Source organism: Centropristis striata, chromosome 20, assembly GCF_030273125.1.
Source record: "Centropristis striata isolate RG_2023a ecotype Rhode Island chromosome 20, C.striata_1.0, whole genome shotgun sequence".
Taxonomy (NCBI): Eukaryota; Metazoa; Chordata; class Actinopteri; order Perciformes; family Serranidae; genus Centropristis; species Centropristis striata.
In genome coordinates this window covers 8,766,638-8,791,095 of record NC_081536.1, presented here as the reverse complement: position 1 = coordinate 8,791,095, position 24,458 = coordinate 8,766,638, and the positions used below count along the sequence as shown (strand labels likewise).

General features: G+C 42.8%; 1 protein-coding gene across 1 annotated transcript in view; it reads right to left on the bottom strand.

Moving 5' to 3' along the window:
* unc5b (unc-5 netrin receptor B) overlaps positions 1–24,078 on the bottom strand; it is a 55,905-nt gene extending 31,827 nt beyond the window's left edge. The window contains exon 1 of the mRNA XM_059359868.1: positions 23,191–24,078. Within this exon, the coding sequence (XP_059215851.1) occupies positions 23,191–23,278 (88 nt within the window). The 5' untranslated portion in view covers positions 23,279–24,078. The remainder of the gene's footprint in view (positions 1–23,190) is intronic.
* Positions 24,079–24,458: the final 380 nt, after the last annotated feature.

The window sequence follows — 24,458 nt, the reverse complement described above, 5'->3', positions numbered from 1 at the left end:
CAGAAGTTACTGCAAAGATTAAATATTGACAATAATGAAAAATAGATAAAGGCTTTGGTTAAGGGACTCTTTAAAAACAGATGATTTTAATGAGATATACAATAGATATAAAATAGATAGGGATGGGAAAAGACAGATAGTGAGGAGAGACAGAGGTAGACAAGGAAGAGAAAAGATTAGGGCACTAATAGGCAGAAAATCCATGTTGGACGAGATAGATGACGAGAGGTGATGTGGCGATAGCAGAGGAGGACAAATGGAGAGGTAGAAGATAGAGGTGAGATTCAATCTCCTTGCCCTGCAGAATGTCGGGGTCTTGTAAGCAAAAGTAGTCCTGTGCAGAAGCTAATGGCTGTTTTATCCTTTTGATCTTCTTCCCTCACTCCCTTTATACCTGCTTCATCATTCTCTCAAAATAAATTTCCCTGCCTGCCTCAACTCGGACACACTTGCTCAAATCAGGCCAAAGGAGAAAAAGACATTTCCATTCAAACCTCTTGTCTCAGTGAACCAAATCCGGATCTATTTTTGATCTATTTTGAAAGTATAATATATGACCTTCACCCATTATGTGTAAAAAAAAAAAAAAAAAAAAAAAAAAAAAAAAACTAGAATTATGCAATATATTTTGTTTAGTCGTGTGCTGCCAAGAATGTTCAGACCCAGAGAAATCTCTAATCTTAATCAAAAACATGTTGGTTGTGTGGTCAGTGGGGTCTGCCAGAAGCGGTCATGAATTTACTTTTTATGTTGTTTTTGAGGCACATTTAAGGACACTTTTTAGATATTGGTCTTCATTAACTGTACTTTAGCCAGATAAAGGCTTTTAGTCAAATGTCCGGATCTTTAGTTATCAGAGAAACAAACTGACATTAGCGGCAGCTCAGCTCGAAGCCTTTCTGCTGGTTTACTGAACAACATCAGAAAAACAGATATTTCAAATGAATCTGCTTTACTCTTTCACACCATGCAGTCCCTTTGTTCTGGAGAGGAGGAGACCTCTGCTGATAATTGAGATTACGGTAAATACCTCCCAAACATCTGGATTGTAATTAAATTATCAGAGAAATGAGCGGAACAAACATTAGCACGATGGAGAAAAGCTGATTTTTAAGGTGAAGTGCCTTTTCAGTGTTTTTTTTAGGGCTTTTAATCAGAAAGTCAGTGTGTTTTGGAGCAGAGGAGAACTCTGTGAATAATTCAGCTCCCAGTAAAATCAAAAACAATAAACACTGAGGGATTTCTAACTGGGAGAAGCTGACTTTAATGATGGCATTGCTCCATCTTCTGTTGTTGTTTTGATTGAGAGACCCCTCACGGCTACACATTTCACGGTGAAGTCTCTATTCCTCACATTTTTAAAAACAGAGGTTTATTTTGTAATTTTCTGATAGTTATTGTGGTACTTTTTGTTTTTCAAATCCAACAGCAAGCAAAATAAAAAATAGAAACCCAGAAGATGTAAAACCTCAGAAAAAAAATGTGCAGTCGAAGATAGGAAGGGGAAAACACACCCCACTGTTTGACTGCCAGGTAATCTCAGTTCAGCGCAGCACCAAAACATAAAAGTAATAACTGAAGCACAAGCATCTAGCAGACTATCACTTTAGACCAGGCCAACTTTTCCATATCTGGCAATCTCAGCTGCTAACAGATTGCGAAACAGTGAGAACTGATAACTCTGCGTTGCACAAAGGGACAAAGTTATCGGCATTCTGGCCTGTGTGCATCTGTTCTCTGCTTTATGGATGTAAATCTTGTTACGTTTTAGGTCAAAATGTTGGTTTATTTCTCTTGTGTGATGAGTCAGCACTCGCGCATCAATCATTCATGAGGCTTTGGTTCCTGCCTGATGTCAAAGTTTTTCGCTGCTCTTCACCGCAGCTTCGGGAACATGTCCTTGACCCGGGGACAGGATGGTGACTGGACTGGAACGAAAAAGAGGACATCCCGCAGCCTCGGGCCGGGACCAGTATGACTGGACTGGCAGGAATGGCGGTGATGGAGAGCAGTGATGAAGAGAGCATGACGAAAATCCCCTCGGCTGAGAGAAATAAAACAGGCGGCAGCGAATGAGAGAGAAAACATGCGTGTGTATGTACGTATAAAGTGAAACGGGGAGAGATGGATGGATGGAAGGAGAGCCGGAGTGTCACCCGCCAGACGCCCAGGGCCAACACAGACTGATGGTGACACTGAGTGGCCAGAGTGTGTGACACTGTGACAATAATGATGAGAGACTCTTTTCCGATCTCTCTCTGGCTTCTTCTCCTCCTCTCCCACTCTCCTCCTTCTGTCACCCCCTGCAGCAGGCTGGTGCTTTGATCCACACCCTGACCGTGTGTCCTCCTCTGGCCTGGGTCAAATCGCATCAGCAAGCAAAGTCTCGTGATCCTTTAAACCCCACTCATGTGCAACTCCCCTCCTCGTCAGACTCGTCAAAAACTTTTTCCATCCTTTGTGCACAAATATTTCAAAAGTCAGTACAAGAGAATGTAAAATATCATAGCTTTTAATTATGAAATGTTACAAATGTTACTCTGTCACAAAGCCAATTTGTAATTTGGTCATAAACAAACAAGTCTTGTCACTCCTTGAATTTGACTAACGAGGACGCATGCATTTTCCATTAATATATATATTTTTAATTGTTTGTTCACACGCAGTGCACCTGCCACACACAGCCAGGACTCTGTCATGAATGAGGTTTTTGGCATGGAAACATCACAAAGACCCAGTCAAATGAGCTCAGCGAGACATTTTTAAAGTATTCCAAAAATAACCCAAACCACACGGTCGCCCACAAAGTTGGAATAATTTTGTTTTCCGACACAGTCTTCTGGTAATTGTGGTTTCATTTTCATTGTGATATGTTTCGAAGAGATTGATTAATAAAGTTCTAAGAAGATATACACTTTATCTGTCAAGAATAAATCATACTGTCACAATCATTTCATGGAAAGAGGTAAAAAATATTGTATTCCAACTTTATGGGCGACCGTGTATTTAGCATACATTACTCAGTTTGAGTCATCTAATGGAAATGACACACTTTACCTCATGTAGTCAGTCATTTGTAGCCGATTTAAAATTAACTCCCTAAACACTGCTTATTAAGCTTGTGTGGATGTGATCAAATATAGCTAAAGGTAGGGCTGGGTGATATGGACCAAAAGTGAGAGCAAATGTTCACCTTTTTTTTATTTTATTTTTTTGTAAAAAAAAAAAAAAAAAAAAAAATGGAACTATATCAATATGCGATATGGTCTTATTCCGTATCACATTTAAAAATATATCGAGATATTTCTTACATCGATATATTGCCCAGCCCTAGTTATAGGTACAGTAAAGGGAAGCCCTTTCTTGATATTTTTTGGTTTCTTTTCCTAATTTGTATTTCTTACATGTTCAATTCAAATGTGCCTAGAAATCAAACACTCATAATGATCAAAAGTATAATTTGTCACATTTCTGGGCTTTACTCTGGCTCTATGCCAGCGGAGGGACGGGGCACATGGCTGTGGCTTCATCTGACAGCAGGGCATTAACTCTCTGTCCCAGATCCGTATGGCTCTGGCCCATTGAACCTCCCACAAACCCGAGCCAGCCCGGAGTCACGACTCCTCCTCTCCCAACAGCATTGTTTACACTTTACATTTTTTCTGACCTGTACACTTGTGTATGTTTTCACTGTTGCCCTTAGTGTGTGTGGCCTCGCTGTTCGCTCAGTACTCTCTCTTCCCCTCTCTCTCTCTCTCTTCGGCTTCACCCAGCTGAAGCCATGGCAGCAGTGCTGGTTAAGAGGTTTGTGTATCCCATTAGGATGATGAAGAGGCCTTTCATCAGTACACTCCCTCCGGCCAGGCGCTGACAGGAGCTTTACCTCGACAAGCCTCTCAAACACACCGCTCGACATGAGACAGCACCCAGCGAAGAGGTCCGCAGGCGGTACACATACTCACTGACAAACACTGCTTCTTACACACACACATACACAGACTCTAAGCAGAGGCAAAAAGGGAAGAGTGGGCCGTTTTGCTGCTAACTTTTCACTTTCAATCTTATAACCATTTTTAACATTGGCCAATAGAGTTCAGTGTACGGGGAGGGGAGACAAGGGGAGGCTGCAGAGGAAGAAAAGTCTTGACTAATTCTGACTCGGTACTCTGATCTATTTTTAATCAGTGCCACACGAGGACTAATAGTGCAACGGCCGTGCAGGGCTCTGTCCAGATGGGCAAAGTAATTTTTCAGGAGGTAGAGAGCGGGAGGAAGAAGACAGGACGTGAGGACAGAAGAGGAAAAAAGAGACAGGAATAGAGAGGGAGAAGACAAAGATGGAGAGTACAAGCAAGGGAGGAAAAAAGGGAGTGAGAGAGACAGAGATTGATAAAGACAGAGTGGGAGAGAGAACATAGAGAGACATAGAAACCACAGGAGCCAAGATGACCTGGATTCATAGGACCAGTATTGATTATTAAGGATGAAGTGCAGAAGACAGAGCTCTGCTTAGAGACTAGATAAATGAACTAACGTAAAGACCTGGAAGGACAGAACTGGGTGGAAGTAATAAACAAAATAAACACACCCAGAATCTGACTATTGTAGCTGCTTTGACTTAAATCTGACAAGGTGGAAGTAAATCAGCAGCTTAATCCATTGCTGTGATAGATAATACTGGGTGACGGCTAAAAAAAGTATGACAGGTAGGGAGTGTTTGTGTGTAGGCTGCGTCCACACACAAACAGTATTAACAGGAGCGCACATATGGGGCAACGCATGATCTGATTATATTTTATTCTGTGTGGGATTTATGGGGCAATCTATGGAATGTGTATGGATGACGTATTGGTGTTTTGTAAGCACACACACATGCATACAACAACACAGAGTCCCATCTCCCCATTTGCAGTCTGGATTATTCTGCTTCACGTAGATTAACTTTGTATAATCGCTTTGAGAATTCTGAGCTTAAAGCACTGACGCTACCCAAAGATGCTCTATCAAAGACTCATAGTAGACTAAAATGAAACACAGGTACCACATAAACTCCTGCCAGACGGTACACGCTCCTCAGCTCAGCATTCATGTGTTATTCATGATGTGAGGTGGACATTTTTATCCAGAGAGTCTTACAGTACCAGAGCGTATGTTGATCCATTTAAAAATAAGACAATAGTTGCATTGTGAAAACCTATTAGGACAGAAATTCTGACCAATTCCTGTATCTTTACTGCACAACGCTTGTATCTGATTTTGGCATGCCGCTTTTTACAAGCAGAGTTGATTTGTTGACTCATTGGTTGTTTTAGTCTAAGTTGACTTAGATTTCTTTGAACAATTTGTCATTTTTCGTGCTTTTTTCATGCTGAATTATCTAGTTCTAAGAAACTCATGAGCACATCTCTTTTAAACACAAGATTTAAAGTTTCTGCATGATTCTTTGTGGAGAAACTTTTTAACAGATCTGTCAATTAGATCCACTAATCAATTAGTCGACAAAATCATATAAGTGGTAGTTGAGGACAGCCCTAATCTTCTTTTTAATTCTTTTTTTTTTGGCATGGAAGGGGGAGACAGAGGGGAAGGCATGCAGCAAAGGGACCTTGGGTCGGATTCAAACCCGAGTCCACTGCGACAAGAACTCAGATATACGCTTTACCCGTGACCCCACAACCCTATTCTTTTTATTTAAGTAGGGGATGCACATATTGCACACAACACCGTCGACTCTTTCCGATTCAAACATTGGTGTTAACACTACTAGTTGGCTAGCATTGCTAATGGTAACGCTGGCAGCAAGGAGGGTCAAAAGAGGAGAAATAATGGGCTGAAATGCTGTCATATCATTGAGGTACAACATGTGCACAGTTTAACTGGAGCTCCAGTGTTGGAGCTCGACCTGTCAGAACCAAGCTGCTAGCGATCGTGAGCCACCTTTTGAGCCTTTCAGTAAGTGCAGCCCAGAGTTTGGCACGCGTGTGTTGTACCACAATGACATGCCACCATTTGACCCTTTGACTTCTCCTCTTTATACCCTCCTGACTAATGGTGCGCTGCTTCTTCCTGTCTCTGTTCCACGCTCAGTTTCCATTGTTACATTGGAGTAAACGAGCCAAAAGGCTGAAGATCGATTATAACACTAACTTTAGCTGTCGGTGGCGGATGTGGGAATGTTAACTATTAATTCACAATCAATACAGTGTTTTTGAGAATTGATAAGGTATCACAAGACATAATATCATCGTATTCAAGTATATACATTACACATCGACATCTGGTCCATTGTAAATAGCAAACAAATATAGTACTTTGGTAAAAGTTTCACATTCTCAAAGTATGCAGGTGTTGTCAAAGTAAGAAACCTAAACTTTGTATTATCTATACTGGAGATATTTCTTGGTTCAGCCCTCTCATACAGACGGCCCACAGCACACGCCTTCAATAGACACAGTGCTGGAAACCGTAAGGAATAGAAATGGTGTAAGAATAGAACTGCTTGACCCTCATATGGCTGCGGTCACTTGGGTCATTTGTGAAGCACAATGGCAGGCTGCAAACATAAAGGTGTTTATATCTTCCCCACAATTTACAATCTATTCAGCATGACTGACTTCACAACTTCCATTCTCCACAACAACAAAGAACAGGCTTTTAGTGTGTGTGAGTGCAGAAGGATGTGCTGCAGAACAGGTGAGTGGTGTTTGGGTGGCTGGCCAGATTACAAAAAAACTATGTGAGACACTATTCTGTTATTATAAACTACATCACACGCACAACAATAAGACCGGGGCTGTTTGAATAGTTAACATGCTAGCACCGGACCGAAAAGCAAACAGCAAATGATTGATGTGAATAAAATTAGACTTTGTGTGAGCCGCTTCTCTGCAAATACGCTTAATTTATGCCAGACACCATGGCTTTATCAACCCCACAGCATACTGAAGCTAGTTAATAACATTCAGTATTCATGTTGAGGCTTCTGTTATGAATGCTCACACTGGAGCCCTCATAACAGCAGCGTGTAACATTGAGATTTATCCAGTGCAAATCAGTAGCTCAGAGGTCACAGGCCTCTGTTAACTCCGTATCCCAGGCTTCACTGCTCAATATTATAATACCCTCATGATTCATTTGCACTGAGACCTCAAGCTACACTGATAAAACACATGCTGATGAAAGGCCTCTGAGCCTTTGCCATGGCCTCACCTTTCTGTGACCTCTCACCTCGCTCTGATCCAGAGAGAGCACGACAATTCCGCATACGCAGAAAAACAACAGATCACAATCTCAATTTAATTACCCGACACGGAGGCGCACTACTGTGTTTTCTCCCCATGAAATATTATAGCATGCACAGGGAAACTACTCGAAAAGTGCAAGCACATTAATATACATTACGCAGTCTCCAATCATTTTAATGGCCGTGGAGACCCTGTAAGCGATCAGAGGAGCAAATAAAAAAGAAGGAAAGAGGAGCAGAACGACACAGGGAAGCAAAGTGGACGGAATGAGGTGAAGCTACCACTTAGAGAGAGAGAGAAAGTTAGCTGAGCAGAAGAGGCAATTTTGGATAGTGTGAGATTCATCATGGCATCTTGTCTTAGACTCATCATGTTCTGAGGTGGTCCATATAACAAGGTGTGGAGATCAATAGCTTCCATTTACTGAGGTGCAGCTCATCTAATCATCTGGCGCTCTGCTGCCAACAAAAGGAGCTGCGACACACACACCTGGGCCTCTGGAGGAGAACAGAGTAATGAAATGTACACTGCAGCCTGGTCCTTCAAGTCCCCAACAGCTAGCACAAACACAGCCCCCGCGCCTCCCCTGTCTCCCTTCCTTCATCTCCTTCCACCTCCACATATGAGCAATAAACCCAAGCTCCACTTCCTCTTCCCTCCTTCTTACGCACACGCACGGGCTCTCCTACGTTTGCATATCGTGTGGTCCATTAGGAATCTGAGGGGTGTGAGGCACAGGGACCAAAATATCCACAGCACTCTGTTTCTCTCTCCAACTCATTGACTGAGTGCCTCTGGGTAACATCACAATAAGCGCTCCTTGTCCCTGCTCCCCAATGCAATTCTATAATTCATCTTAATTGAGAAAAACAAGCAAGCAAAGGGGAGCACTGGAAGGACGTAAAGTGCAGGTCGTGTATTTCAGGGACTGAGGGACCTGGTGTATGTTTTTTGTCTGTGAAAGGTAAATGTAGGTGCTTACCGTTGCAAAAAAAAATACTCAACTCTCTTTTTTTTGGGTGCAAATTTACTTAAAAGGGCATTTCTCTCTAATGGGGTAGAAAACTTTTACTTTCTAAGTCCTGATACTGATACCAATACTTGGGCATTTGCCGATACTGAGTACCAATCTGATACCAGTGTTTAATTAATATGCTGTACGTCATTTCAGGCATGAATAAAATTAGCTAATAAATACTAAAAATGTAATTTGCACCATTATCACAAATAACTGATCCAGCTATTTGAGTCAGTAACGGCCCAATATCCTATATTATCAGTGCATTCCTTAGACATATACAAAGGAAACTTTATTTGATTATATACTGTCATTTGGCTTAATTGCCACAATGGCTAAATAAATGGAGACAATGCTTTTGAAAAATTAAGCAATATTTTCCTCTTACGCAATTATCTTAAAGTGACAGAAATGGTAAATGGAGAGTAATGCACTGAAAATTAGACTCTGTGCACTCACTGTAATTTTTACGCATATACTATAATTTATTCAAGGGTTCTCTGGTTCAGATTCCCAAGCTTGGAGACAGAGGTAAGAGGCAGATGGTGTTTGAACACAAGCTTGAAAATTCAGACTAAACATGACGTCTGAATATCAAATTGAGCAACTTTCAGGGCAATATGGCAGCTCAAATACAGATGGAGCCCCAGCTTTAAATGCACGCATGCAGACTTTTGCTTCAGGTAATTAGCTGTTTTTTTGTTCTCTAACTGTTGGAAGTTAAAATCAAACCCTAACTTGTTGTCCAAAGCAAATATAGTCTTTCAGTATACTAAGGATCAATGCTGGATAAATGCATGAAAAAGGGTTTCTACACTGGCTGCCACCGTGCTGAGCATGTACATCCACTGTTCTATTAGAGACTACATGTTTTGAAAATATGCAGCTCTCTATCATTTGCGTTTGCTTTTATATTTTCATCCACTTGACAGATCCTGTGCTATCTAGGGCAGTGGTCAGCAGTTTTAATCAATTTTCCAAACACAGGAGCACTTCGGCAGTCAGGAAATCCCAGCAGGACAGTAGGGGAATGGACATAGCAATAATAATAACACAAAATCTAATCTGAATTATGCTCTAAAGAGATTAGGGCAGAATAATCCACAGAATAAACACAAATGGGGAGGAGGGGAGGCCGCTTGTGATCAAACGCAGGGAGGGGAGCCGCAGCCCCTGTGTGGAATGCTATTTTATTCCTGATGGTGGGATTTGTGTAAAGTTGTGTTTGATTTTGGGTGTAAGAGTGGTGATGTTGTTTATTTTGGGAAATGAGAGTATGTCTAGGGCTCAGAGAGTTGCTATTATTAAAGTAGAATAAAATGCTTCCTATTGCTTGTGCAAACAAAGAGAGAGTCCCTCAGTGTGATGAATTCCTGAACATTTTCAGTCATAAAGCCTCACTAAGCACATTCATTTCTAAACAGGATTCAGATTTATAAAAAAACATATCAACACCCAGTAAGACAAAGGCACAATAATAAACCCATTATCCATTTTGGGTGAAAATATATAGTTTAAACATTGTGTAATCATATCGCCTTCCACCAGTCTCCCAGAAAATATAAAGATGTGGAAAAGAAGAAGAGTTACAATTTTTGAAATAAGTACCTTAACACCACTGATTCAGTATGGCTTAAAGTACAGGGCAGGGTTTCAGCTCATATAGCAGTGTCACATTGATTTTATGCCCCTAGAAGTGGGTGCAGAACTTTGTGAAGTCAAAATTAGAGGAATAGTTTGACATATTGGTGCCTACAAACTCACAGTGATGACAGGGAAGACACAATGTACAGGAATGTAACTCCAGTTCTAGTATTTTACTCCATGAAAATGCTACTTTTGCAATGATATATATGGTTGTTCGTGTATGGATTGAACATATGAGCTGAGTAAATTTAGGGATGCATTGAAAAAATCGAAATTGCAAAATGGACTCATGAATTATCAAAAACGCAAGAGCCGTAATATATGTTAAATGAGTCAAAATATAATTAGAAAATATGTATTGTGCAACAGCTAATGCCTACAACTCCTATTCTGGATCTTAAGTATAGATCCTCACAGAAGTCTCAGCATGATCCATTTTATATATTTTTTAAATTAAAATGCAATGCAAAACTGATTATTCCCTCCAGAATGATTTATCATGTCACAATTACAATATCACTGCAATTAGATTTTTTTTTTCAAATTGTGCAGCCCTAGTTAAAAATGTGTTAGTTGGTGGATTTTAAAAAATTGGGACACTGGCAGCCTATTTATCCCTGCTTCTAAAGTCTGTGCTAAGCTAAGCTAAGCTTCAAATTTAGCATACGACATGAATGATCTTCCCATCAACAAGAAAACTAATATGATTGTGGCTGTGTCTGACTCTGCCCTGTGCCTGAATTTTCTCTTTTCATAACTGTGTTCTTGGCGTCACCCTTTGGATATTAAGCACAAAAAAGCACAGAAAAAGATTAATATAGTGTGTAGAAACTCAAAGCGGACCTCGCTCGTTCCAAAATAAGATGGAATTTGGGGCTGGCTTCACTTTAGTTGGGCCAGGGAGGAGGAGTCAAGAGTGGATGTTTTGTTAACAAACAGTAAGCAACAATTCCTGCATAGTATGCCTTTAATATGCCAGTATGCCAGCCACTATAAGCCAGACTGTACAAGCATGCTCCAAACTGTGTTTCTGGTTGATTTGCTCGAATTACTGCAGGGTCTCTGCTGTGGCTTTCCCGGTGCTGACTCTGTGTAGCGAGGGTTCAGGGATCAGAGAGGACAGGGCTGGAGCAGACCTCGAGGTCACCGGCTGCCTTTCTGCTGAGCAGGCTATTGTCCAGCAGCTGCATGGCCACACCACTCCACGTCTTTTCAGAGTCTATTCAGCAGCTTCAGCTAAGTGCAATAGAAGACCCTGGTCTATTGTCTGACGCCAAGTCTGTTTGAGCTGCACCAGAACGCTCACTTCATCTCCCAGTGAGTTCAGAGAAACAGTTAAGTCTCTTTGAATGGGGGCGGATTTACACAAGTAAAAAGACACGTTGAACACATTCAGGCCGACTCCATCTCTCAAACAGAGAGCTGCTTGACCTCAGTGACCTTTGCAGAATGTCAAACCACACTGTATGACCTCTGTTTGTTTGCCTCAAAACAACACAAACACATCTAGAACGTTTTTCCACCAAAATGCCTTTCTGTTTTTATTTGTGGTGGGTCACCTTCTACATCACAAATGCACCAGTGCTGTCTTACCTTCCAGACTCCATTAACATATTGCTCAATTTAAAAGATCTAGGCTCTGTTGCACAGATTATACTCCTGAATAATAACATAATATGCCTTTGTATGACTCCTAAAGAATGTCGTTCAGCATGTCCACACAGTTTTTCATGTGATTTCATTAAATCAGTTGTGCTTTGTAACCCATGAGGAAATTATCAGAAGAACTTAGTGAATTATGAAAAGTCTGTTTGATAAGTGGATTTACATTTCAAATGACTGGCGACGAGGCAAATTAAATCTATTGTTTCCTACACTTGGGAGGAAAACCTCCATTAACATATTGTTACACTGAACAGGGCCGACATTAACTCATTCAGGGAACATGGTTAAACACAAGTGGGTATTCATTTTAGCTCCATGAAAAAATGTGATGTTTCACAGATAATGCTCATTTGTCTTCACAGTTTACACATTGGTTATAAAAGCTGATTCATTCAATTGGAATTATACTGAGTAAAACATGACACCAAATTAAGCAGAAGATCTCTTTAATAAAGACATGTCTCTTGTGTCTTTTAATTGGTTTCATAGCATTGCACAGGAAAAGGGGTGACAATTTGCTTATCTACCAGGGTGCTAACGAGTGAAAAAAGAAAAATCTCTAATTTGTCCACTAGATTCATGACAAACAACCTATTGGTGTCAACACCTGTTTTGTAATTCCACAAGCATGTCATATTAGCTAGTTTTATTTGCATTTCTCTTCTGTTGCAAGTGAGAAATAAGAAGCAATAAAAACATTATAATGCCGAAATGGGTAACAAGAGACCGGTGGCATTGCTAGCAAGTTAGCTATTCCCAAAGTATTGGGTAAGTGTATGATCATGCACACAAAATGGCCATATCACACTCAGTAAAAAAGCCATCTGGAGGCATCAGCACTTCTATGAGCAGAATTAAGTCAGAGTGCAATGACTTTCTCGTTTAAAGTGCCTCCAAAGAGCCCCATTATTACCTTCCCAGAATGCAAATGTGCTTTGGGCCAATTAGAGGTTGAGCCAATACCAATGTAAGCCCATAAAAATCCGCCCTGCCATAATCATTCAGCAATATGACTCATGGGTAAGATTGGAACACCGGCCTGTAAATGTGTCATGATTATGACTCCGTGCTTAAAATGAATGGAGGAGCTGTGTATTTCATTCCCACGGTGCTGGAGTCGAGCCACGCATATGTTAGTGTCAGTGCTTCTAATGAAATAAATAGACTTGTGATAGTACTTATTAGGCCCCCATAAGTGGCAGGTAAAGACAAGGGCCCTGCGGTGGATCAAAGGTAGTTAAATGTCTCTTTTTAGATCTGCCCCTATCAAGAGGTATTTAGGGGGAGAGGGGGTTTCTTTTTTGTTTGTGGAGACAGACGCCCTCATCCAGGATCTCTCTGTGTAATTACACGCCACAGAAGACCTTCATTCCTCTCCTCTTCACAGAGAGAGATGAAAGACAAGAGAGACAGAGGCATGTAATCGCTCCTCTGGCTGAAAGAAGGGGAGTGGAGGTGAGGGACACAGAGAATAGAAGGACAAAAGGATGGTGAGTGGTGGTGGGGTTTTAATAAACCTCCTCCGTCTCTTGTTTACAGAGTCTCTCCTACCACTCCTGATTTCTCTTTCTCTCTCGCACACACACACACACACAGACACACACATTATCTTTGACTGAGACTTTCATTATTCTCAGAGTTGCCCGTTCTTCGCCTCAGGACAGATGTGTAAATTGTTGTGCTAATGTAAGGCCCACTGCTGAGAGCTTTAGAGGGGAGATTTACACACTCCACACCACTGTATAACTGTCACTCACAAACTCACGCTCACAAGAGCATAAAGAGGGACGCCGTGAGCGACAGGATCTCAGCACACACTCGCCAGACCATGTGTGCATATGCCAGCACACACACACACACACACACACACACACACAGATACCGACCGAGGCGTGGGTGGACGATGACATGCACGCGCAAATGTTCTATTTCATTCTGCCATTCATAGTCTGCTCGCCTAAATCTAACAGAAAAGACTCCCTTACCTCATCACAAAGGGCTTAAGAGCAGCAGAGAAGTTACAATCTGCCGCTGTTCCACTGTAAAATATTTTTCCATTACAGGTATTATTTACTGTAAAGGGCACAGGGGGCAATACACCGGAATGGTACCTGCTAATGATCTCACTGTGCCTCTGCGGTTAAGCTGAGGTGGTGATTTGAGGGATCTTGTAATAGTTCAGCAACATCTGTTGTTAGGGAACTGCAAATTGATCATCACACAACTGAGAGTAATGTGAGGAAAAGGGGATGAGATGTGAGAAAAGTTAGAAATTAAACCAAGGATATCACAAATTAGCAGAATGTACCGTGACTACTGAGTAATAACAAACCAAAAGGCATGACATTATCCTGATAATCATCAAAATATGTTTAAAGGGTTACAATGGCAGTTAACATTACATTTCATTTTGTTAAGATAAATATGTTTTTAATTGAATGGCAGATTGCAACTTCTTTTTAGTGAAAAACAAACAAACAATCTAACTATCTTAAATAAGGTAATCATAAAGTCCCCCGGCATAAATAAAGGACAGTTAAGTATAGTAACATTGTGTTGTTTTATTAACATAATTCCTGAATTTTTCATGCTCTATTTTTCACTTCTCTCATCTGATGTCAAATGTTTCAGACAACACTGTCATCAGTTGCGTCAGTATAATTTTAATTTACCAATGACTGAGGAAATACAGGAATTATCTTTCACACAAAAAAAGAATAGAACTGACACTGTGGCATGTTGCCAAACTGTGATACTTTGGACTGTTTTAGTTTAAAAAAAAACAAAAACCCTGAACAGCACTGTGGCACCTCATCAAACAGTATCCTGTGCCAGCATTGAGGCCCAGAGACTGAGACGAGCCAAACCATGTCTTTTTTATGATGGACTGAAGTGGAAAAATGTGGACATACATTGCTCATTGATGATTATCACCATTATAGAAATTCACCACAATGAACTTAGTGTGAGTGTGAGTAAAATCATACATCGTCAGCTCACCTGGCTCTCTACAAAGGTGACATATTCCGCCTACTTGTACCAGCACATCTAAATCCATCTTTGTTTGATCTGTACAAAAATTGACATGTTGTGGTTTGTTGTGGTTTTTGAGGTAGTTTTGTGCTGAACTATTTCTTGTGCTAAGCCAAGCTAAGTGACTGTTTGCTTTATACTTACTGTACAGACATGACTGTGATATCAATGCTCACAGGTAACTCTTCTTTGAACAACTTTTCCTTTAAATCATTGCATAAGTAAAAGCCACAAACATTTGATTGTTCCAGTCTGTCAGATTTGAGTATTTGCAACTTGTCTTTGTCTGCCATGACTTTATATGCCATCGTTCATTATATATCGTCTATTTTAGACTATTGGTTCGACATAACAAGCAATTATAAAAAATAACACCTTGGGCTCTGGGAAATTGTAATGAGCATTTCTCACTATCTTTTGACATTTAAGAGACTGCAATAATAATAATAATAATAACCAAGAGATGAGTTGATAATAAAAACAATCATTTGTTACTATTTCTACTGTTTCAACATTATGTCCCTGTGTTTCTAACTCCTGCTCACATCTCTGCCAGGGCTGCATGACACTAGGTGACTGAGCACTCCTCTGTCTTTCTGTCTGACGGCGCCTCGGCCTCTGAGGGGTTCCAAACAACCCATCTGCCCAGGAATCTGCCGGTCCGTCTGTCTGTCTGTCTGGCTCTCCACAGGTACGTCTATCTGTCCCTGCGTGATCCATGTTTCTTTTATTAAGCCGTGGAAGAGGAGGGCAGGAGCTGGCTGCAGCGTGAAGGTTGAAGCTATAGACAGACACCGCTCAGTGTTTAATGACCCACTATAACTATACCTATTCATCTCCCCCGGCAGAGCAGTGAAATGCCATGGAAATGGTCCTCTGCTGAAGATATTGCATCATGCTAAATCACGACTCCTCAGCCAGCACTAGTATGATTACATGAAACATGTTCCTACTGCTGCTTTTCATGTATAAAAAATCTTCCTTTGGTACAAAATGACACACGCTGCAATGTAGATTAACCTGGGAGCAGTTTCACATGATGACGTCAGACATCGTGAAAACAGTAAAGTGGCAGTCGCTGCGTTCCTTCCACATAAACCAATCAAGCAGAAACTTTAAGCTCACATATATCCCCCGATCGATAAGCATCTATATGGCTTTCCTTTGCTTGTGTGAGGTACCTGCTGTACCTACACACACATGCGGAAACACACACATACCGACTCTTGCTGCTGGGAGGATTGGAGGCAAGTGAAGCTAAGCAAGAGCAGAGTCAGAGCAGAGACACCCAGAGTTAATGAACCCTCACCAGTCAGCATGGCTGTCCATCTGCTTTCATAATCCCCATAAACAGCAGGCCACAGGCGCTGCCCAACCAGCTACACACACACACACTCACACAGACACACAAACACAGAGCATATCTTCATCCTAAAAATCCTACATGTAGAATGAGGGCTAAACATGTGCTTTACGTGTGCGTGTGCGTGTGCGTGTGTGTGTGTGTGTGTGTGTGCGCAGGATTGGGTGTTGCAGGAAGAAGGCGGTTGGGGGGCGGGTGGCGGGTGTGATGTGCCCATTATAATGCCTCTGTGCCTTAGCTCAGCTCACCAGCTAATCTACGCAGAGTGGCGGGAAGAGGTGAGCGTGAGGTCGGCTGTTGAGTCCATCTGGTCAGCAGCAGGTAAGAGGCTTGAAACACACACCCGCTGACACACTTGATGCGTGTGTGTAAGCTCATACACTTAAATCTAACCTTAATTATATGCGGGTACATCTGCCACGCTAGACCAGACCTCTACCCGCTACTTCACACATGGCGCTCATTTAAAACGATTCCTGCCTCTTCAGCGGCTGACGCCTGGTGGCATTCCGTGGCATGCTTGGCGTACACCTGGCTCAGTGAATGAACCAGGAGGATAAACCAGGTTTCCTCCTGTGCAATCAGCGTGCCTGCCAGAGCGAGAGAGATGGGTGTGTGTGCGAGCGGTGTGCTGATTGAGACTGGGAGTGCGACCCCACTGTGACCCATGCAGAAAAGGGAGTAATACCTAAGTAATGCAGCTCGCTTCCCATCACCGTGCGCCCACTGCACACACACACACACACACATACCGTACACACACACACACCGTACACACACACACACACACACACTCTCACACTCACACTCACACACACACACACACACACACACACACACACACACACACATAACTGTGGCAAACACACAAACCTGCGCCAAGAGGAGCCTGTCAGCCCTTGATTAAGACCTGCATCCAAGGCGAGAACAAAATCTTTACTGTGTGTTTGGAGGCTCCCAGTCAAAGCCTCTGGAGGAGAAGTAAGAATTAAGTCTTGGAGCTGAAGACGGGTGGTGGAATTAAAGAGTGGATGAGGGCAGATCTCATTCTTTCACTCTTCTCTTTGCTATGGTTGTGATCCAAAAGTGTCTGAGTAGAAACAGGGATTATTGCCCCCACTGTGTGTGCTTGTATGTCTCTGCATATGCTGCAGGGATGAAGATGGATACTGCAGAGCAGACCTTTTCCTTTAGCACGATCTTTTAAGCTCAAAGTGAAGAGAGGTGGGGATAGGAAAGGAACAGGAAGACAAGGAAAGGAAAGGAAAGGAAAGGAAAGGAAAGGATATGTAAGGAAAGGAAAACATGGAAAGAGACAGAAAGGAAAGACAAGGGAAGAAATGAAAGGAAAGCAGGGAAAGACAAGAAAAGAAGAGAGAAGGAAAGGAAAGGAAAGGTCTACATGTGACCTTGTTGACTTCTGATTAAGTGGCCAATCACAGCTCCATCACTGACGTGGGCAATGTCCTCAAGAGACAAACATGACAGTCACTACATTAAATAACACAGCAGCACCCTGCTGACATGCATCCAATCACACAACCCCGCCCACCACCTCTACACACACTCACTAATCACAAATACACTCATTAAGCATCATTCGCCTTGATTTAAAACCCAAGGGAGAAAAAAATCCAAAGTTGTTTGAAAGTCCTGCTGTTGCCTAGCTGCCTGCCATGCAGACAGAAGGAGGCAGGATCATTTCCGTTCCCTCGCTCAGCCGGAGATATGCGCACGTACGCTCAATACGCCATCTCTCCGGGGAGGTCTGTGTGTCATTCCCCCACTTTAGACACACCAGCTGCTTGGTGTGTGCTCCGCAGTGTTAAGAGCCCCTTCCCACCTCGCACAAGCCCCCGGTGGCACCCACATCCACTTACACACAAGCATGACAAAGCTCCCCCTCGCTCCCCTCCTCTACCTACAACCCAAACACCCCCCACATTTAGAAGTACCCTAAGGGCAGATGGGACCCTAATAAGCGTTATACTCAGAGAAATGGGATTCTTCACAGTGGCTTTTAAAGAGCAATTCCCAAACTCCGACAGAGAGCAGGCTGGGGAAAAAAATGATGGAGTGAGAGAGATATGGATGACAGAGGTTGGTATATGTGAGACTATAAAGCTATAAATACACCTGATGAGACTATCGAGAGATTGAGGGAAGAGGAAGGGGAAATGGGGACAAGTGAAGGCAATTTATTAATGTGAAGGAATGTAGCTTTGTATGGCACATTCATAAAAGATATTCAGAGTAGCGTTGACATAGTCTTCCCTAATGTAGCACATTTTAACTGACAAGACTTTAAGCTGAATTTTTTCTCCAAGCCCACATGACACACTCAGCTACAAACAGACACAAACACAAGCATTAACAGATTGGCTGTGGTCTAAGCTCTGAGTGGACTTGGCTCAACTGCCTTTTGAAGACAAAAAAGCCTCCGCTAAGAAGATGAGGGGGAATCTACATGGCATGAAAAACCTCCCCTTTTTTTTTTTTTTTAGACTAGGACACACGCAGAGCGCTGGACCACAGCGCAGCCAATCAAGTGCTGACACTGCTTCTGATCTATGGACCTCAGCACAACCACTTTTACCAAGTGTGTGTATGTGTGTATATCTTAGGGTAAGGGGGGGGGTGTTCAGGATCTGGCGAGACCCCCTATAGGGAATCCTGATCCTATTGGTCACGATGCCCAGAATGCTGCTGAGATCTTAAATGAAAATTCCTGCACTCACTCTCTCACTCCTCCCAAGTGACCCAGCGGGTCTTCCACCATTACACAAATAAATGCTACCTCTTCATCAGAGGATGTGGCTCCGTTTTGCATATGTGTGGGTGGGTGTATGTGTGTGGGTGGATGTGTGGGTGCTGTGCCTTTGATGTCAGATGTCACTGAGCATGTCTAAGCATATCAATCGTAATGATAATGAGAGATTTTTAAGCTACAGCGAGCAGGTGTGAAGTTAACCTGTGCATGACTGGTTATGCAGCACATCTGAAGAATCGTGGACACACACATGCAAGTGTAGCTCCTGTTGAAGTTGTGAATGAGTGTGTGTGTGTTCTGCTGCCGCCCCCCTTTACCCCACACAAAGGGGCAGAAAAAGCTCTGTGGAGTCTCCTATTCATCTAAAGCACAATGGAACCCCACAGAGGTTTTCTTCCTGTTTCCCTGTCTGCCCCACCCATCTCCCCCACACAGGGCAGGATGGAGGGGCAGGGGGTACTCTGTCCTGCCGGCCCGGCAGCAACTCAGCTCCCATCTGCCACCGAAACTCTCCCTCCTCCACCCACTAACCCATCTATCCATCCATCCCCCTCTCTCCCTTCAGTCTCAACTTTTTTACTGCACTTGCTGCCTATCTGAAGTCCTGTCCCAAAGATCTTGGTGTTTTATTCAGAAGTCATTGACAGAATTAAATACATTGTATGCTTACCATTTAAAAAGAAAAATGTGTTTGACCTTGAGTTAAACACCTCAGTTAAAACCTGTTTTAAATTTCAAACATCAACGGCTTTAAATGTTTGGATGAAATTGAAACATTCCTGCATTTATTACAGTTTTTTTTCATAAAGGCACACAGGTAGGAGAGACCATCTGGTGTGAGATAAACATTTTTAACCAGAATGAAATATTTAAACAGCACTTGATGGTAATTTTGTTCACTTTTTAAATAACACACAGTTGGAATGAGTTGGCAGGCGCAGCGGTATTGATTAGATCATTATTACTTTCTAAATACTTTGAGAACACATTGTCTTTGCCGAAGAAAATAATGACCTGTGCTTAAAACAATATTCATTCCAAGTCTGCCAATCTCTGCTTGAAACTTTCTGCCGCTGCTAATTCCCCTTTCCATTCTTTATAGTCAGCTCCTTCTTCCATTTACCTCGCTATTTTGCCTCCTACAGAGCCCTTGCTGTTTGCTGCAGATTTATGGTCCAGTCTAACATGCACAGTATTGGCAAAGCATTAAACATGTCTACTCTTAATACTGTGAGCTCTCTCCATCGATAAGAGCCTTAATAAAAACATCCCCCAAGTGGATTTGTGTCTCTTTTTCACTTCCGCCTCCCTTCTTGACAATATCCCTCTCCCTTAAACACCGTTTCTTCTGCCGCTTTGCTAGCTTTAACCTGCTCCTGCTGCACATCACTTGCCTTCCTCTCAGTCTTTCCCACCTATTTCTCCCCATACACACACACACACATACACACACACACACACACACCACCTCCTTCTCTGGCCTGTGCCAGAGGTTTAATGACGCTTGAATGCCACTGCTATGGAGTTTTCTTCTTCGCTCTTTTCTCATAAAGGATATTTAAAAGCCATGCCCTGAGATCAATCTATCTCAATGTGTCTCTCACAGATTCATTTCTCTTCCATCTCCTCTTTCTGTTTTTTCTCCCTCTTCACTTTCAGATGGATAACATTACCCTGCGTAACCCCTCTCCTTGTTTGGTTCACACACATCCTCTGCAACAGCTCCCAGCTCCAATTGGCACACTTGCTCGAACTGCCACTCTTTTATCCAGTCTATAAATGCCTATTGGTACCCTAAAATCCTTCACTACCCCCTGCAGCCATCCGGGTCAGTCACGGCGATGAGAGCTGAGCAGCTGTTCCCCTCCCACTTCTGTCTCCTTTGCTGTCTCTGATGTCAAGAATTTGAGCATCATAAGCACATTTTAAATATTAACAAAGACCACTTTGCACATATGAATAATACAGCAGAGAGGGCAGTGGCTGGCCAGCGATCCCATCCCCTGCCGCCTGACGGCCATAAAACTAATGCACTGCACCGGGACAGAATGTGGCCTGGTCTGGTCTGCCAGCAGGACTTGCCTGAGGAGCTAGTCTGGCTCGTGGCCTGGCCCAAAGAGAGCTACCGGTCTGTTTATGTATCACGGTGCCCAACCACCTGTCCAAATCTCTGCAGATGCAACAGCCTGGCAGCACGTTTGTTATGACTACATGTTTCAGAGACACTTTAATCTAATCTGACATCTCAATCTGTTGAGCGTCTTTGAAGCCAAATCTACTTTGGTGTTTGTTCGAGGTTAGCTTTGTTGTCACATTCTTTTCTTTTCATGCATCTAAAATTCATACTTCAGCTGTCAAAAAACTACCAAATTCTTCGGACTGAACTGTAGAGAAGGGCAACAAATATTTCAGCAGCTTGTTATTAGCTCACATATAATATTTAAGAGTCTTCTTGCAGCCGCTGCTGCTGTTATTCAAGAGCAAGAGGATTCCCACACTTAACACAAATGAGACAGCACATCCTAGACGAGTGTCACTATTCGTCCAGCCTCTATGGGAGTGTCTGACATGCTACGCCGCCTAACTCTGAACACTCGACTGCCTCTTCACTACCCTCACCCTCGCTCTCCTTCTGTCTTGACCTCCCAGTCTGGACACTGGTCTCCGGCCCCTCCTCCCTCCTTAGGGATTACTGGGAACCTGGTCATCTTCATTAAATCCTGATGTGTGTAAACACGGTTCCCGTATGTTTTCTAATTCTGATGAAGTCATTAATAATGACACAGAGAGAGAGAGGCAGCGGACAGCAGGGTAGTTACTCCAGACAAGTGTTCCTGGCAGTCTGGGTAATTAATGTGTATGTCAACACAGAAAGAGGAGCACCATAGCAGAAATGTGAGCTCAGCACATCCACAATGCAGGCAGAGACCGAGACAGGAGGGTTCTGAGGGGAGGCGGCAGAGGAAAGGTATACACACAATGGGAGAGAAGATAAATGCAATCTGTCTGTCCCATCATGCATTTCCTAAATATATCTCTGCCTCCTCTCTCCCAGACAGAAACTTTACTGGGGCACACTAAGCTATTGTCCCCTGTTGTCCCCCTCCTCCCAGGCTCTGCTCCCCTAACAGGACCTCACTGCAATCCTCAACTGTTTATATCAACGTTTCTCATTTCTCATGCAAGGATTTCAGAACGGTCCACAATTTTAATAAACGTAAGCTGCTTTTCTGCTCCGCCTGTTCAGGGAATAATACACACAAGAGGACCTTGGGAGGTATGGCAGTGGTGGGGTTTCTTATTGGCATTCAAAGAAATGACCACAGACCTGGACGGAGAGCCAGTGTGTCCTGCGAAAGATTACCGCTGTCATTAAGTAAAAAATAGACTTCTTCACCAGAGCCAGGTTTATTTCTTGGAGCAGTCTTTTAGCAAAGCTTGTGTAGATTCTGCACTCATTGTTGTCCACATTGTTCTTTTTTTTCCTACTGTAAACCGAGCTTAATCCACAATCCACTAAACCCTCAGATTTCTGCCTTGTATTTCAATCTTATCTGGCAGAGGGAGGGGAGGAAAAGTCGAGGCTTTCGTACCACTAGGCCATGCTGAGTGAAATCATCTAACACAGGAGATGGGCAGTCACCTCAGTGTCCAGGTTCTGTCCCATCAGCTCACCTACAGCGACCTGCCCTGCAAGCGATTTCATCTCCATGAGAGCTGCTGCAGTCTTTGATGGCATTAACTCTGAGCTATCCACTCATAGAAGTCTGCTCTTCCCTGATCAAAGCCTGCTGTGTTCCGACTCAAATACTATGTCTAATAAAATAATCATTATAAAGGTATCAATGCTTTATGATCAACTTGGTGTACTTAGTATTTCAGACACAACTTGTACACCAAAGCTTAAAACAAGTGCTACTAAATTTAGATCTCTGAATGAGAAAAATAAATAAATTATATAATTTCTTCTCCTGAAGCACTTCAAGCGCTGTCTGAATTTTCACAAGGCTTTTCTTTTTCTTTTTGGAGAGGCCATGAAGGCATGGAGCAAAACCTTAATTACTCCCTGCTCACCGGGGGACTTTGATTTTTCCGCTCCAAGTAGAAAAGAGAGCTCTCTCTGAGCTCGGGTGTACTGTAAGGCTGAACACTTTGCTCTGGGTAAAGAAAGTGCTGGTCAGCAAGAGACCCCAGACCCCAGACCCCTGCACTAGTGCTATGGATGCACTTTAAAGTTGAATGCATGCATTTTATATTCCCATGGAGCAAAAGTAAGAAAGGTAACTTGGAGGTTGAAACCATTAAGTAAAAAAATATAAATATTTTCTCATTGTTTGACTTGATTTGCTCAAAATAAATAAAAACAAGCTTGTAAAATGTATATGCGCCATGTCACATGTGTACAATATTTCATAATGATTACACCCCGACTTTTAATTTCTCAACTTACCAGTGCCAGACACGACATATCCCCCGACCAGGAGCAGAAGAACCAGAGGACCGAGACCTTGGTCACGCTGCATCCGAGCAGAGAGCATCTTTTCCGGCTACGCCGTTGCGAAACGTCCGAGGTTTTCCCACACAGCGCAACCTGCGGTGCTTCTGGCACACCGACTGGCTCTTGTCCAAAAAAGTCCTCCCCCTGAAAGATTTCTCAGGAAAGATTGAAATGCCAACACCAAACCCAGTAATTGATTTTAGGTGTCGATGTTTTGGTAAATAGTTCACTCTCGACTGTTGACGCAAACAGACTGCAACGCTCAAAACACATCCATCACCGCGCCGCTGAGAAGGACTGAAAGGGTGTAATTTCCGCCTGTAATCAAAGTTTGAAGAGCTCCTTAGATATCACACCCTGAGAATATAAAGAAACAATCTGCCGCTGCTATTCCTGGTAGATTTCATTTCCAGTTGCACTTGTAGCCTTCCCGACAGGGAGCCATGAGCGCAGAGGTGCCACAAAAGTCACCAAAAAGTTTGACGCATTGCTGCTCTGAATGGAGACGTTCAATTAGACGAGAAAGAGTCCGATTCCCAGCACAAAAAAAAAACTTGGTTTGAGACCATTAAAAAAGAGGTGGGATGCTGTCAGGTAGCCGCGTTCACTGTAGACTGGACTCCCGAGTCTGTTCTGGGGGGCCCCTTGGTGTCTCGTCCCCGTCCGCAAGGTGTAAACAAGAACACGGGGATCAACGCGGAGCACAATGCCAGCCTCCGGACTACCAGTCCCCGCCTGGCCAATCATATACCATCCTCCTCCTCCTCTCAGAGTGAAGGCTGAACAAGTGAAGGTAAACTAGTGGCAAGCGAGGAGGAAATAGATGGGAGGGGAGAAAAAGAAAACCCGGACCAAAGAGCGCACAGCACCGCTCCGGATTCAGCAGGTCTCACTGCAGACTAATGAGTTTCTATCTAAACTAGTGGCTCTCTTTCTATCTATCTATCTATCTATCTATCTATCTATCTATCTATCTCTCTCTCTCTCTCTCTCTCTCTCTCTCTCTCTCTCTCTCTCTCTCTCTCTCTCTCTCTCTCTCTCTATCTATCTATCTATCTATCTATCTATCTACAATATCTATAAATCATTTTCCTATGTAATAACGTCAATCCAACAGTCCAGTTCCTTTGCTGCTCCTACCTAATGTAAATTGTCTGTGGGCAGCTAAACTATGTTGAGTCTATAAAAGAAGTCCAGCAGCACCAGTCTTTGCTTTTATG